The sequence below is a fragment of the Hemiscyllium ocellatum genome, chromosome 36 (assembly GCF_020745735.1).
Source record: "Hemiscyllium ocellatum isolate sHemOce1 chromosome 36, sHemOce1.pat.X.cur, whole genome shotgun sequence".
Lineage (NCBI taxonomy): Eukaryota > Metazoa > Chordata > Chondrichthyes > Orectolobiformes > Hemiscylliidae > Hemiscyllium > Hemiscyllium ocellatum.
Window position 1 is genome coordinate 28259018 of NC_083436.1, and position 16222 is coordinate 28275239.

At 42.6% G+C, this 16222-nt stretch overlaps 1 protein-coding gene across 2 annotated transcripts in view; it reads left to right on the forward strand.

Annotated features, from left to right (window-relative positions):
• Nucleotides 1-16222, forward strand: part of LOC132833403 (limbin-like) — a 178166-nt gene that overhangs the window by 103975 nt on the left and 57969 nt on the right. For both annotated transcript variants that reach the window (XM_060851641.1, XM_060851642.1), the window contains exon 16: nucleotides 103-231. In XM_060851641.1, the coding sequence (XP_060707624.1) occupies nucleotides 103-231 (129 nt within the window). The remainder of the gene's footprint in view (nucleotides 1-102; nucleotides 232-16222) is intronic.

Sequence of the window (16222 nt, forward strand, 5' to 3'; positions counted from 1 at the left end):
TGGAAATTCTGGTTTATACCTTTTGAATTCTGAGATTTAAAAATAAAGCTACTTCTCTGGTGATTAATGAAAGATTTTCTGTCTGTTTCCCTCCTTTTGTAGGGCAAGTTGAAATCGGAGGAAGTGGGACATGGCGACCAGGTCAAATTGTTAGCTTTACAAGAACGTATGAGAGACAAAATTAAATTGTATGAGGAAGAAAATAATAAAGTTTATGAAGAAATGCATGTGGTAAGCTGGATCGAAAAGATGGATGCTGGTGACATGGTTGGGAGTAGAAAACTGTGGAAGCGACTATTCAGGCATATTGTTTTCATACAGATTTTTGCTGTGGAAATATTTAATTCTAATTCTTGGCATAATACAAATATTGGCAGCTACGCCACATATTCTGCAGACTCAGGTTTATAGTCAAATATAAGCAGAGACTGAATTATTGTTATGGTTAGCATAGAGTTCCAGCAAATATCCAATACCAAGCCACTAATCCCGTTCTCCAGCCAGCTGATGTTATCTGTTGTGGTCATTTATGATTGGCCACATTTGTCACTTTTCACCTGTAATATAGGTAGCATCATAATGAGAATAGGAGACAACTAGCCCTATTCCCCAAGAGCCAGCAACACTTTCTGATGAACTGTATGTGATTGGGATAACATCACACATCTACTGAAAACCTAGCTGCATTATCATATTGTAGGAATACGCATTGCTAACCATATCATCATTTCTACTTAAAATTTGTGTAAACTTTGTGACACCGTAACAGGCCTTTTGACCCAACCATTCCAAGTTGATGTTTACCCTGACAAAAGCAATTTAGCTCGGATTGAATTTACTTCCCTGTTGCAATATCTAATTATTGGCATTACCTTCATCCTCTTGTCCAACCCTAGCTTGAATAGTGACGTAGGAAGGTACATAGAGTCATAGAGATGTATAGCATGGAAACAGACCCTTCGTTCCAACCCGTCCATGCCAACCAGATATCCCAACCCAATCTAATCCCACCTGCCAGCACCAGGCCCATATCCCTTCAACCCTTTCTCTTCATATACCCATCCAAATGCCTCTGAAATGTTGCAATTGTACCAGCCTCCACCACTTCCTCTGATAGCTCATTCCATACATGTACCACCCTCTGCGTGAAAAGTTGCCCCTTACATCTCTTTTATATCTTTCCCCTGTTACTCTAAACCTATGCCCTCTAGTTCTGGACTCCCCGACCTCAGAGAAAAGACTTTGTCTATTTACCCTATCCATGCCTCTTATAATTTTGTAAACCTCTGTAAGGTCACCCCTCGGCCTCCGATGCTCCAGGGAAAACAACCCCAGCCCGTTCAGCCTCTCCCCATTGCTCAAATCCTCCAATCCTGGCAATATCCTTGTAAATCTTTTCTGATCCCTTTCTCAGGAAAACAAATAACTTAGTTGCATGTACTGACCTCAGGATATATATGGATTTTACATTCAATGAAAGTAATGAATGACCACTTTTGTAATGTAAGGATCTTTTAAACCTTCCACATTCCCCATTTCTTTAAACTGTGTAGGTTTGTAGTGGGTGCAGTGTAAAAGTACTAAAAGCATTACACCCAGCTCCAAATACCTCGCTCTGGTCTTAAGAGCATTTACCAACCAATTTGCTCCTATGAGGTGGATTATGTTCATTTAAATACTGTAATGGGGCTTTGTGCTTCTGTTTTAATCTCCATTTGCATGTTATGCTGTTATGAAGGAGCTTCAGTTATCCATATTTTTAAAGACTTTCAGCAATTTTTCACAATTGTTTAGCTATAGTAAAGTCCTTGCATTGGGAGAACATTTTTTGAAGGTCACTGAAAGGGCACTTTTAAAAAAAAATCTAAAGTCTTAAACTTGTTTATTGGAATTCACATGTCTTCAGTGAACAATTTGGACTTAATGGAAGTCACACATCTGAGTTTATGGCTGACAGGAGTTGTGGCTATTTGATATAGCTTGAGAGTTTAGTTTGTGTACAGCTTGTGAAGAGATATGATCCCCAGGTTTTGTGGCAATGCTTATGTTATTTCCATAACATAAGAAACTGAGTGAATATTGGAGTGTTGAGGAATCCGACATGTTTTCTTACAGCTAATTATTTTACACAAACATTACATTCACAGGCATATAACTGTCTAGGTTAAGACTAAGTTAAAGCTTTCCATGGCATTAGAGAAAGTTAAATGTAAGACCTTTATACCCTCAGTCCATGTGTTCCCATGTGTTATATTACAATCATAATATCATGAAGGTATTCTGACAGTGAACATTTTCAGAATAATTCAGTAATTTTGTTTACTAATGAAACCTGATTGACGGATATTTTTATTCAGAATCCAATGTGGATGAAGTATATATTTGACCGTATTGATAACTAGATAAACCATTTCAAGAGATTTTAAGATTTGTTGTAGTGAAACTAGATAGAGACAGCACATTGCTCCAACCTCAGTCTTGCATAACTGGATTTCTCAACCAGAACCAGTACTCCCCACCTTGCCACCTCTCCCAGCCAATGTCTCGATTCCCTGCTTTCTCCATTAGGCCTCTGACTGTATGATCAGTACTGTGTGTGTACCCACACCACATGGACTGCTGCAGTTTAAAAATGGCAGCTCAACAACACTTTTCAAGGGCAGTAAAGGATGGGCCAATATATTCTGACCTCGCCGGTGATGCCCATTTTCTTTTAAATCCAAGGTCCACAATCCATGATCTCTCCAATCCTGCTGTGCCTTGGGGCTGAAAACTGGCTTCTTAAAGACCAACTGGTCTCTTCATCTTGCTGGCTGCCATCAAGTGGTGACAAAACATGCTCATCCAGCCCCACTTTATAATTCAGCAGAGCCCAAGGAAAACCCAGTTTTCTAAGTATTGACCCACAAAGCTACACCCTTTTCCCTCCCTGCAATGTAACAACTGGTGTCTAGTTCCTGGCTCAGCCATGAACCCTGGGTGTGATTGTTTATCCAGCTTCATATTTCTCTTTCCTTGTCCTCCCTAACCTTCAAGACGAGCTGCTGCTCCCTCCGACCATGCCCTCTCATCCTGCTTTATTTGGTTTTCTTCTATGTCTGACCATTTGCTCAGACAGCGAATATAGAATCATAGAATCCCTACAGTATGGAAACAGGCCATTTGGCCCAACAAGTCCACACCAACCCTCCGAAGAGTATCCCACCCTGACCCATTCCCTTCCCCTTTTACGCTACATCTCTCATGACTAATGCACCTAAACCTATGAATCCCTGAATACTGTGGGCAATTTAGCATGGCCAGTTCACCTAACCTGCACATCTTTGTATGTGGGAGGAAACTGGAGCACCCGGAGGAAACCTACACAGACGCAGGGAGAATGTGCAAACTCCACACAGACAGTCACCTGAGGCTGGAATCAAATCGGGGTCCCAGACACTGTGAGACAGCAGTGCTAACCACTCAGCCACCGGGCCCACCCCTAGACTTGAAGTACTTACAACCTTGATAATGCTGTGGAACGACCTAAAAGCCCCTCTGAATCTACACACTTCATCCCTCTGACTGACTGCAGCCCATCCACCAAACAGATTTTACAGGGCAGCCCTGACTGACAACAGCCTAGTCCCAGACTGAATTTACAAATGACCCACCAGCGAAACCCAGATAGATTTTGATAATCTTCCAGGACTGCCAGTAACCCAATCTTTAGACTGAAATAGAGCTAATCTCCAGACTTGCAGCAGATCAATTGCATAACTCACTGACCTCACCTCCAGGACAGGAAATGACCCAGCTCTTGGGCTGATTGTGAAAGTCTCACCCTGACTGACTGGAGATCACCCTTTAACTTTCACACATCTCCATGCCTTTCAGGTCCACGCGGTGTGTTGCTGTGTAAGCTGCTGGTACATGTATGTTGACATAGCATTGTGCCTTAGTGTCATGTCCTCACTTTCACATTAACACTCATTGTTTCTTATAGCCACATGTTGCTGCCTTTCCCTTGGTCTTAAAGTGACCCAGTCAGCTACCTGTTTGCTCTGTGTTTTAAGGTGCCATTTGGAATCTAGGGCTACTGTTGGATTCTGTCTGCTAAAGCGAGAAATGGAAGCCTTTCATTATCTTTTTCCCAGTTGGATGGAGCAATCTTGTGTACCAACAGATAAACAGCTTCTTCCTCTCTGTTATTAGACTTCTGAAAAGACCTCTTAAATTTAATGCCGATCTCACTCTTTGTGCACCTTCTCTGCATCCGTAAATATTATATTCTTTGCTCTGTTCTATTATCCTAATGTACTTTGTATGATGTAATCTACCTGTACTGCACACAAAACAAACTTTTCACTGTACCTAGATACATAATAAATCAAATTAAATCAATGGGTCAATGACACATACAGCTTTAGTTCCCATGGGGGCACCTACTGCAGGTATAGAATTGACAGCAAAAGTGGACAAGTTTTGAAATCGAGGTACTGAGGAGGTCTTGGTGGAGGCAGCCCAAGTTGTGTTCTCATCTGCATGGGAAGCCAAAGAGCAATGATGTCAAGCATGTCCTTTACTGATTGGCCAGGCATTAACTGGGAAGGGGAAGTTGATTCTGGTGAGTTGTATAATTGATGAGATGCAAATGGGCTACAGTTTGGCTTTTCACTGCCCGAGGACAAGAAATTCAACTCAAACTTTATCTCCATGGTGAGAATCCAATTTTTGTACTCTTTTCTGACACAGACTCATCACTATTCTCACCTATCTCAGTCAGTGCAAAATCCTGGAATATGTCTTATTTTGTTATTTGTTGTGGAAGATACATTCAGCTCTTCTTTGAAACTCAAGAGCACGTATGCTAAATGATTAAGAAGCCTCTGCATAACAGTGTATACCAGTGGATAGCTCAAAGCCTACTCCCTGTAAATTCAAGAGAGTCCAAACATTGGTTTTAAAATTGTATGTGTGTCAGTTACAGTTCCGTAAAACTGAAACAAAATAACAGACCTGGAAAATTCAGTTCGGCTCTGCACTTATATAGTGTGACTCCTGATTGGTTACTGGCTTTCACTCTTGCCAATGTTCCAAGTGACGCTTGACCCCACCCAACCTCTTTTTAACCTGAAGAAGGGTTATACCCAAAATGTTGACTTGGATTGCTGTTTTCTTTCAGCCTCCTGTTTGCCTTTTTTTTTGTAACCTGAATTGCACATGGTACAGGCCATCCAATGCTAAACCTAAAAATGTCCAAAGTACGACACAATCAAATCTACTGGAATTAAGGTGCTGCGCCCATAATGGAGTTAAGGCCAACTTTTAAGCAGTCCTGTCCGTTTCTGGCTGAACTGGCAAGCTGTTGAAAAATTTTGGACAATGGGCTAGTGGGTAGCAATGATTGAACTTCCTTCATGAAGCAAGACAGCTTTTAGCTCTCGTCTGCAGCATGTCACGAATAGAAAGTGAGGTCATCTTCACAGAACTGGTTTAAACAAAGGATTGAGCCGCAGATGTGCATTGTGGCTTTTTGATACCTTATCCACCATATTAATACCACCTAAAGTGTAGGCATCCAGGACCCTTCTCTGAATCAGGAATTTGGCTCTTGGCATTAACAAACATCAGGAGAAAGTGAGGACTGCAGATGTTGGAGATCAGAGTCAAAAAGTGTGGCACTGGAAAAGCTATGCCACAGCTTTTCCATTTCCACACTTTTTGACATTAACAAATACAAACCTACTTTCTCTTTCTGGATCCCTTCCCAAAATTGGATTACATTGAATTCTGGCTGTCAGTGAGTCAGCTGCCTTCAGGACAGTTGTACTTACATGGTGCTGAGCCAACAGTTTGAACATGGGCTTGTGGAGGCCACACTGAGAAAGATAATGAATGCAATGCAGTAAAGACCAACATTGCTCTTCCAAGCTCTGCAGCAGCTCAAACGATGTTTGTCAACATCTCCTCTGCATGGTGCTCCAACTCCCAGCTGACTGCCCTTTCCTCCCTTGCTCTTGATCCTAACTTAATTAGAGACCAAAAAAGCTGCAGATACCGGAATCCCAGGTAGACAAGCAGGAGACTGGAAGAACGAAACAAGCCAGGCTGCATCTGAGTCCTCTCTGTGCAAGGCCCCAAAGGATCCTTCCACATCCGGCAGAGATTTTCTTGCATATCCAAACAGCTCGTCTACTGTGTCCATTTCTCTTGATATTGTCTTCTATACATTGAGGAGGCAGGACGCCAACTCACGGAACATTTCAGAGAATATCTTTGGGACACACGTACCAAACAATCCCATCACCCTGTAGCCAACCACTTCACTGCCCCCCACCCCCATCTCCATCAAGAACATGCAAGTCCTGGGCCTCCTCCCACCACTAAATCCTAGCCACCTGACGCCTGGAGGAAGAACGCCTCATCTTCTGCGACCCTCCAACCTAATGGAATCAATGTCATTTTCAACAGTTTCCTCATCTCTCCTCCCCCCCACCTCATCCCAGATTCAACCCTCCAACTCAGCACTGCCCTCTTGAACTGTCCCACCTATCCATCTTCCTTCCCACCTATCCACTCCATCCTCCCCTCTGACCTATCACCACCTGTCGCCTTCCCAGCTACCTTCATCCTGAGCCACACCCCCATCCTCCTATTCATCCTTCAGCCCCCTTCTTACCCCCCTCCCCATCCCCCCCAACATTCCTGATGAAGAGCTTATGCCCGAAATGTCAATTCTCCTGCTCCTTGGATGCTGACTGACCGGTTGTGCTTTTCCAGTGCCACACTTTTTGACTGTCTTCTTTCAGCCTCCTGCTTGTCTACCTTGATCTTAACTTCCCTTCCGATTGTCATCTCTTCTATTTCCTGTTTCCTTCAACAACTCTACTCCCAAACCTACTAATTGACCTATGCCTGTTGACCCAGCATCATAGATATTTACATCAGGAGAGCAATCTGGCGAGAAAATGTAACCAATAGGGTATACCCTTAACAAGTGAAATTTAGGGGTCCTATTACCCAATTGTACCATAATCAAATTTGCTCTTCCAGCAGCTTCACAACAAAAATAAACTTAAATAGAATTCCTAACTAAGTGGGCATCTGATGAGATGCCCAGTTTCAGCGAAATCATGCTTCATTGTAACTCTGCATGGTTTGTTTTGGCAATGCTGATTGGGTGCACAAGTTGCATGCTTTTAAAAGAAACCAAAGAACTGCAGATGCTAGAAATCGAAAACTAAAACAGATATTGCTGGAAGATCTCAGCAGGTCTGGCAACAACTGTGGAGAGAAATCAGCGGTAGCATTTCGGGTCCAGTGACCTTCCTTAGAACGGATGGTAGCTAGGAACAGGTTTTTATACAGAAGATGGGGTAGGGGCAGGGGGGAGAGCAAATTGTTAGGTGATGCTAGAGCCCAAACAGAGAGAGAAAGGAGTGGATAAAGGTCAGTCTGGGGAATGAATAACTGCTAATGGGGACTATTAGTGACTGATAGTGGGTAGTGTGTGGTAGCAGCCCATATAAAGTGAAGGCTTGGTGTGTGGGGTTGGGGGAAAGCATGGGGAAATGTGCTCAAGTCCTAAAATTGCTGAACTCCATATTAAGTCCATAAGGCCACAGGATTCCCCGGCAGAGAATGAGGTGCTATTCTTCCTGCTTGCACTGAGCTTCACTGGAGCACTGCAGCAGGCCTGAGACAGAGATGTGGCCAAGGAACACGGTGTGTTGAATGGCAGGCCATTGGAAGCTCAGGATGTTTCCTGCGGACAGAAAGTGGGTGTTCCACAGAGTGGTCACTCAGTGTGCACTTCCTTTCCCCAGTGTAGGGGAGACCGCATCGAGAGCAGTAAGTACAGTAGAGCTAATTGCACCAAATGCAGGTAAATCACCTCTTCACCTGAAGGGTGTGTTTGGGCCCTAAGGAGGGAGGAAGAATTGAGGCAGGTGTTACACCTTCTACGGCTACAGGGGAAGATGCTGTGGGGGTGTGAGGCTGAATTGGGATTGAAGGAGGAGCAGACCAGACTGCCTCAGAGGGAACAGTTCTTGCGAAAGGCAGATAAGGGAGGGGAGGGTAATATGTGACTGGTGGTGGCATATTGTTGAAGTCCTAGTTGCCAACATTACAAAGCAAAGGTTAAAAATGGCACATCAGAATTTAGAAATTCTTACATCTGCACTTTCTATCATAATACCATTATTGATTTCAGATCTATCGGCCCTGAGATTGCACAGTGATTGCTCTTGTACAGATGCTCCGAATGTGTCATCCAGTATTGCTCCACTGCTGTTACAGTGACTCTGTTAGCTCATTTATATCAAAGACTGTGCAACACCATCAAAACAGAGGAATTTGTTCATATGTTAGTAGCTTTTAGGGTCATTAACTTTATTAAACTTAGAAGTGGTGGGAATAAATGAATTGATTAGCCTGACGTAAAATTACTCCTCAAATGCAAGCTCTTTACATGCACAAGTTGCTTTGCATTTCTTTTGCATTTCCAGCAGCCTTCACTTTCCTTTTCACATCAAGTACTGATAAGCTGTTGATAATTAATAGCTCGCTCTCTGCATGACTGTGTAAATCCCAAGTGCAGCAGATAAATTGCCAAGATGGGAATGCTCGAAAGTATATCACTCGCCTGTTAAAAGCCCTTATCTTATCACCAACAAATTACTCACCCTGAACAGAGCTGATGGATTCTGTAAGTTGAATCATGTAATTTACCCTGAATCTGAAAGATGAAAGTGAAAACTCTACCTGAAGTATGTTAATAAATCCAGGATGATATCTGACAGCTTCTGCTGCTAAGTTGGATGGAGATACAATTCAGACTGAAAAATGTAATTTCAAATTCCTTAGAATATTGGAAGCCAGTTGCCTGTGAGGAAATGAAAAGTATTTTAAAATGTAGTTGTGCAACATGTCCAAATTGATCAGTGGGAACATAGAAACAGAAGTAGGCCATTTATTCTGTAGTACCTGTTCCACGATTTAATGATTGTAGCTGCCATGATGGGGGGGAGAAGGCTCACCTCAAGCTCAAGCTCATGGGAGGGATGGAGGGACGTATTGTTGTTCTCCTTAGGAACAGAGATGTTTGCGAAGAAGTTTGATGACAGTGATCAAAATCACAAGACAAGACAGAGGAGATGGAGAAAGCCTCTTCTCATTGGCAGAATTGTCTACAACCTTATGATACTGATGTTAAGGAACAGTAAAAGACTATTGATGACTCGAGGAAGACTTTTATACGGGGAGAGCTTAGGATCTGGATTGCACTACCTAAACGTGTAATGGAGGCAGTTTCAATCATGTCTTTCGAAAGGAAATTGGATTTGAAAAATATGTTCGGGGCTAGTAGGAAAGGGCTGACAGTTGAGACAAGTCAGTTACGAAAAGAAGACTTGCTGAATGGTCTCCTCTGTTGTAATCTTTCTATATCATTTGTCTAATTTTCTTGTAGCTTGACCTTTGGTGGCCAATAATAAAGAAGTAACTCTCATTTTTATTTTAATTTATTACATCATTGAGACATCTCATAATGCTTGGGGATCAATGGCTTAATTTGTTTCATTCACAATTGTAACGTGGCTAGATTTGCCTCCAGTTTTTCAAGCAAGGCTAAAGAAACAACAAATGACTGAATGTTTAGTTAATTTAGACAATCGAACCACTGCCCCAAGGCATTCAACCGTGTTATCAGTATTGAGTCATCCACTACCAATATTCTGGGAGTTATCATTGACCAGAAAATCAACTGAACTCACCAGAGTGGTGTCAAGAGCTGGTCAGAAGTGAGGAATACTGTGGCAAGTACTCACCTCCTGTATCCTACAGGCACAGAGTCAGGAGTGTGATGGAATACTCCCACTTGCCTGGTTGGGTGCAGTTCCAACACCACTCAAGAAGCTTGACACCATCCAGGGCAAGTAGCCCGCTTGATTGACATTACATCCACAAGCATCCACTCCCTCCACCACCAATGCTCAGTAGTAGCAGTGTGTACTATCTATAGGATGCACTGCAGAAATTCACCAAAGATCCTCAGATGGTATCTTCTAAGCTCACAACCACTTCCATCTAGAAGAACAAGGGCAGAAGGTGTATGGGAATGCCACCGCCTTCAAGTTCCTGTCCAAGCCACTCACCATCCGGACTTGGAAATATATCGCCGTTCCTTCACTGTTGCTGGGTTAAAATTGTGGAATTCCCTCCCTAATAGCATTGTGGGTCAACTCACAGCAGGTGAACTACAGCAGTTCAAGAAGGCAGCTCACCGCCACCTTCTCGGGGGGCAACTAGGGGTGAGCAATAAATGCTGGCCCCACCAGCAATGCCCACATCCCAACAATATGAATACATTTTCAAACAATTGATTTTTGTGACAGTTGTTCAATGTGTGTAGTCTGTTGAGTCTCCAACTAAGATCATTTCACCTGTTGTGCATTGCATAGAGTAGTGCTAACATGTACTCAGCTGCAGACCATCATGATTGAACAACTTTGTTTTCACATTTCCAACAGGGAGGGCATTATAATGAAATGCTCAAATCTTGCAATGTAACGTTCTTTTCCCATTCGTAAAGCCGCACATTATTTACACCAAACATTGAAATGTAAAATATTCATAAGTTCCTAGAATGATTGAAGCAGCATCAACAAAATCTAAAAATTTGACAGGTTGTTTCCAATTGTCTTAAAGTCATTGCAGCAAAAACATAGATGTGACAGATGTTGCCAGAGTCATTTTTTTGTGAAGTAATTCCCAGGTTCATTTCCAGCCTTGGGTGACTGTCTCTGCAGAGTTTGCACATTCTCCCCATATTTGTGTGGGTTTCCTCCGGGTGCTCCGGTTTCCTCCCACAGTCCAAAGATGTGCGGGTCAGATGAATTGGCCATGCCAAATTGCCCATAGTGTTAGGTACATTAGTCAGAGGGAAATGGGTCTGGGTGGGTTACTCTTCAGAGGGTCAGTGTGGACTTGTTGGGCTGAAGGGCCTGTTTCTACACTGTAGGGAATCTCTAATCTAATCTAATCTAATCTAATCTAACTGTTTCACCACAACAAACCGTTATGTGTTTAACAATTTTTTTCATTTGACAAGCAATAATTAAAGAAAAATTTTCTTCTTTCTTCCAACATACCTGTAATTAACCTTCTTTCCCTTTCTATCAGAGTATCTCCTTTCATTTTCATTCATTTGACTCTACTCTGTCAGTACATCTGACTGTGTCAGCTTTGAAATTAGCTACCATCTCCCATTGAATGATTGAGACTGAGACATTGATTGATGGGTTTTACTGAATTGATAAATTCTGTGATGCCAGTATACTTATTGTTCCTTTGAGATGCTTTCTTTCTGGCTGTCATTTAGAATCGTAGGAGGAACTTAGACGAGAATAACTGTTAAATTGTATTCATTTGTGGGACATGGGTGTGCCGGCTGGCCAGCATTTATTGTCCATCCCTAGTTGCCCTTGAGAAGGTGATGGTGAGCTGCCTTCTTGAATCACTGCAATCCATATGCTATGGATTGACCCACAATGTCTTTAGTGTTTTGACACAGCAAAAATGAAGAAACAGCAATATATTTCCAAATCTGGATGGCAAATAGCTTAGAGAGGAACTTGCAGGTGGTGGTGTTCCTATGTACCTGCTGCCTTTGTCCTTCTCAATGGAAATGGTCCAAGGTTTGGAAGATACTAAAGATCTTCAGTGAATTTCTATAGTCTGTACACACTGCTGCTACTAAGCATCGGTGGTGAAAGAAATGGATATTTGTGGATGTAGTGCCAATCAAGTGGGCTGCTTTGTCATCGATGTTCTTGAGTGTTGTTGGAACTGCGCCCATCCAGGCAAGTGAGGAGTATTCCATCACACTTCTGACTTGTGCTTTGTATGTAGTGGTCAGGCTTTGGGGAGTCAGGAGGTAAATTACTTGCTGCATTTTTCCAAACTTCTGACCTGCTGTTGTAGCCACTGTATTTGTGGTGAGACAAGTTGAGTTTCTGGTCAATGATAACTCTGAGGATGTTGCTAGTGGGGATATCAGTGATTGTAGTGCCATTGAATGTCAAGGGATAGTGGTTAGAATGTCACTTATTGAAGATGGTCATTGCCTGGCATTTGTGTGCTGCAAATGTTACTTGTCACTTGTTAGACCAAGCCTGGATATTGTCCAGACCTTGTTGCTTTGACAATGGACTGCTTCAGTATCTGAGGAGTCGCAAATGATGCTGAACATTGCGCGATCATTAGCGAGCCTCTCCACTTTTAACCTTGTAATGGAGGGAAGATTATTGATGAAACAGCTGACAAAAGTTGGGTTCTATGATACAACCCTGAGGAACTCCTGCAGAGATGTTCTGGAGCTGAGATGACTGACCTCCAAAAACTACAACCATCTTCCTATGTGCCAGGTATGACTCCAATTCCAATCCCCATTGATTCCAATCTTGCTAAGGCTCCTTGAACCCACACTTAGTTGAATGTGGCCTTGATGTCAAGGATTGTCACCCTCACCTCACCTTTGGAATTCAGCTGTTTTGTCCAAGTTTGAACCAAGGTTGTAATGAGGTCAGGAGCTGAGTGGCCCTGGTGGAATCCAAACTGGGCATCAGTGAGCAGGTTATTACTGAGCAGGAGCTGCTTGAAAGCACTGTTGATGACACCTTCCATCACTTTACTGATAATTGCAAGTAGACTGAGGGGGCGGTAATTGGTCGGGTTGGATTTGCCCTACTTTTTGTGTACAGGATGTACCTGGGCAATTTCTGTCAGATAAATACCAGTGTTGTAACTGTACTGGAACAGGTTGGCTAGAGAAGCAGCAGGTCCTGGGGCACAAGTCTTCAGGACCATTGCCGCAATGTTGTTAGGGCTCATAGCGTTTGTAGTATCCAGTGCTTTCAACCCTTTCTTGATGTCCTGTGGAGTGAATCAGATTGTCTGAAGACTGGTATCTGTAATGCTGGAGACCATTGGAGGTGGCCAAGATGGATCAATCACTCAGCACATCTGGCTGAAGTTTGCTGTGAAAGGTACAGTCTAATGTTTTGCACAGATGTGCTGGGCTCTCCCATCATTGAGGATGGGATTATTTTCCTCTGCCAATGAGTTGTTTAATTGTCCACCACCATTCACAATTGGATTTGGCAGTACTGCAGAATTAGATCTGATCAGTTGGTTGTGGGATTGCTGAGCTCTATGTTACTTGTTGGCAATTAGTGCTATTGGTGGCTTCATCAGATTGACACATCCATTTTAAGATATATCTGGTGCTGCTCCTGACATGCCCTCCTGCACTCTGCGTTGATGCAGGGTTTGTTCCTCCTGGCTTGATGGTAGTGGTTGAGTGGGGAAAATCCCAGGCGATGAGGTTGCAGATTGTGCTGGAGTACAAATCTGCTGATGTTGATGGCCCACACTGCCTCATAGATGCCAGGATTTGAGTTGCCAGGTCTGTTCACAATCTATCCCATTTAGCATGGTGATAGTGCCACACAACATGATGGAGGTTATTCTCAATGTGAAGACAGGACTTCATCTCCACATGGACTGTGCGATGGTCACTCTTACAAATACTGTCATGGACAGGTGCATCTGCAGGTGGCAGATTAGTAAGGATGTGGTTAAGTACATTTTTTCTTCTTACTGGTTCTCTCACCAATTGCTGCAGACGCAATCTGGCAGCTGTGGACTTTAGGTCCGGACCAACTCGGTTAATAGTGCTGCTGCTGAGCCACTGTTAATGGTGGATATTGTAGTCCTCCACTCAGTGTATATTTTGCACCTTTGCCACCCTCCATGCTTCCTCCAAGTGTTGTTTAACCTGAAGGAGACTGATTCATCAGCTGAGAGAGGAAGGTACATGATAACCAACATGATATTTCCTCGCCTGGTCCAAACTCTGAGTCATAGCGATGTACAGCACGGAAACAGACCCTTCGGTCCAACCCGTCCATGCTGACCAGATATCCCAACCCAAGCTAGTCCCACCTGCCAGCACCCGGGCCATATCCCTCCAAACCCTTCCTTTTCATATACCCATTCAGATGCCTTTTAAATGTTGCAATTGTACTAGCCTCCACCACTTCCTCTGGCAGTTCATTCCATACACGTACCACCCTCTACATGAAAAATTGCCCCGCAAGTCTCTTTTACATCTTTTATATCTTTCCCCCCTCACCCTAAACCTATGCCCTCTAGTTCTAGACTCCCCCACTCCAGGGAAAATACTTATGTCTATTTATCCTATCTATGCCCCTCATGATTTTATAAACCTCTATAAGGTCACCCCTCAGCCTCCGACACTCCAGGGAAACCAGCCCCAGCTTATTCATCCTCTCCTATAGCTCAAATCCTCCAATCCTGGCAACATCCTTGTAAATTTTTTCTGAACCCTTTCAGGTTTTACAACATCTTTCCGATAAGAAGGAGACCAGAATTGCACGCAATATTCCAACAGTGGCCTAACCAATGTCCTGTACAGCCGCAACATGACCTCCCAATTCCTCTGCTCAATATTTTGACCAATAAAGGAAATCATACCAAACACCTTCTTCATGATCCTATGTACCTGCGACTCCACTTTCAAGGAGTTTTGAACCTGCACTCGAAGGTCTCTTTGTACAGCAACACTCAGGAGGACCTTACCATTAAGTGTATAAGTCCTGCTAAAACTTGCTTTCCCAAAAAGCAACATCACATATTTATCTAAATTAAACTCCATCTGCCACTTCTCAGCCCATTGGCCCATCTGGTCAAGATCTCGTTGTAATCTGAGATAACCTTCGCTGTCCACTCTATCTCCAATTTTTGTGTCATCTGCAAACTTACTAACTGTACCTCTTATGCTCGCATCCAAATCATTTATGTAAATGACGAAAAGTAGTGAACCCAGCACCGATCCTTGTGGCACTCCACTGGTCACAGGCCTCCAGTCTGAAAAACAGCCCTTCACCACTACCCTCTGTCTTCTACCTTTTGAGTCAGTTCTATATCCAAATGGCTAGTTCTCTCTGTATTCTATGAGATCTAACCTTGCTAACCAGTCTCCCATGGGGAACCTTGTCGAATGCTTTACTGAAGTCCATATAGATCATGTCTACCGCTCTGCCCTCATCAATCTTCTTTGTTACTTCTTCAAAAAACTCAATCAAGTTTGTGAGACATGATTTCCCATGCATAAAGCCATGTTGACTGGCCCTAATCAGTCCTAAAGCCGTGAGACTTGATGTGGCATTATATGTGTGATTTCTAAATATTTCAATGTGATTAATTTTGGATGTTTGTATTTTGAAATAGTGGCATATGGGTTTGCTATATGCTGAAAGGCTTTAAAGATGTTTATGTAGGTATTCTTGTAGCCATGGTGCTTTCTCCTTTTAAAAGCAATCTAAAATAAAGTTTTGGAGGCTGAGGGAAATTTGTTTACATTGGAGAGTCGATAAGTGAAGAAATTAAACAATGTAATGCATTGTGTTTCAAACAGAAGTCTCTGGAATGTTTTTTTTAAAGCAAACATCAAAAAGCTTGAAAGAAAAGGTTGGAGTTTCAGTTTGGCAGTTTGCAGACGTCTTAGCTAAAGCTAAGTGTGTAAAATAGTTGCCTCTGAAAAAGAGAAGTAGCTTAAGACTGTTAAAAAGGAGGTTACTTCATTGTGACCAGATATGTTGGTTAAAATCCTAAGGGTTTATTTGAAGCTGAGAAAGCCTAAGCACTGTGTATAAAAGATCCAGGAAGAGGCTATCAGATCCTCAAGACGGTGAATTGAAGTGACAGCTAAATTAAACCTATTAGTTGTGAAAATAAGGAAACTCTGTCTGATGTGAGAACTGTAAAGGAGTTTTGTTGTGATTAATGGGATTGCATTTTACGATGTATTTGGAAATCTTTAAATTTAATAAAAATTTTGGTTTATTCTATTTTACCTTCTTTTGAAAATAAACCTCAGCTTTGTTACTAAACATGAATCTGCACCAGTGCGTGTTGGTTGTTCAGTAAAAGACCACTTTGTTGAAGCAAAAAGAGAGGATTTACCAAGCCAGATTTCAGTTTGGGATCTGATGTATCCAGTCATAGCTTTAGGTGGAACCAAAAGAGAAGTTGCTCATGCTGTCCCTTGGTCAGATTTCTTCTTTAAATTAAATTATTTAAATAATACGATGGAGTCTCTTTCCAGTATTCATTGGATAGATGAATGCACCTTGACTGTTTATAGTAATTTCAA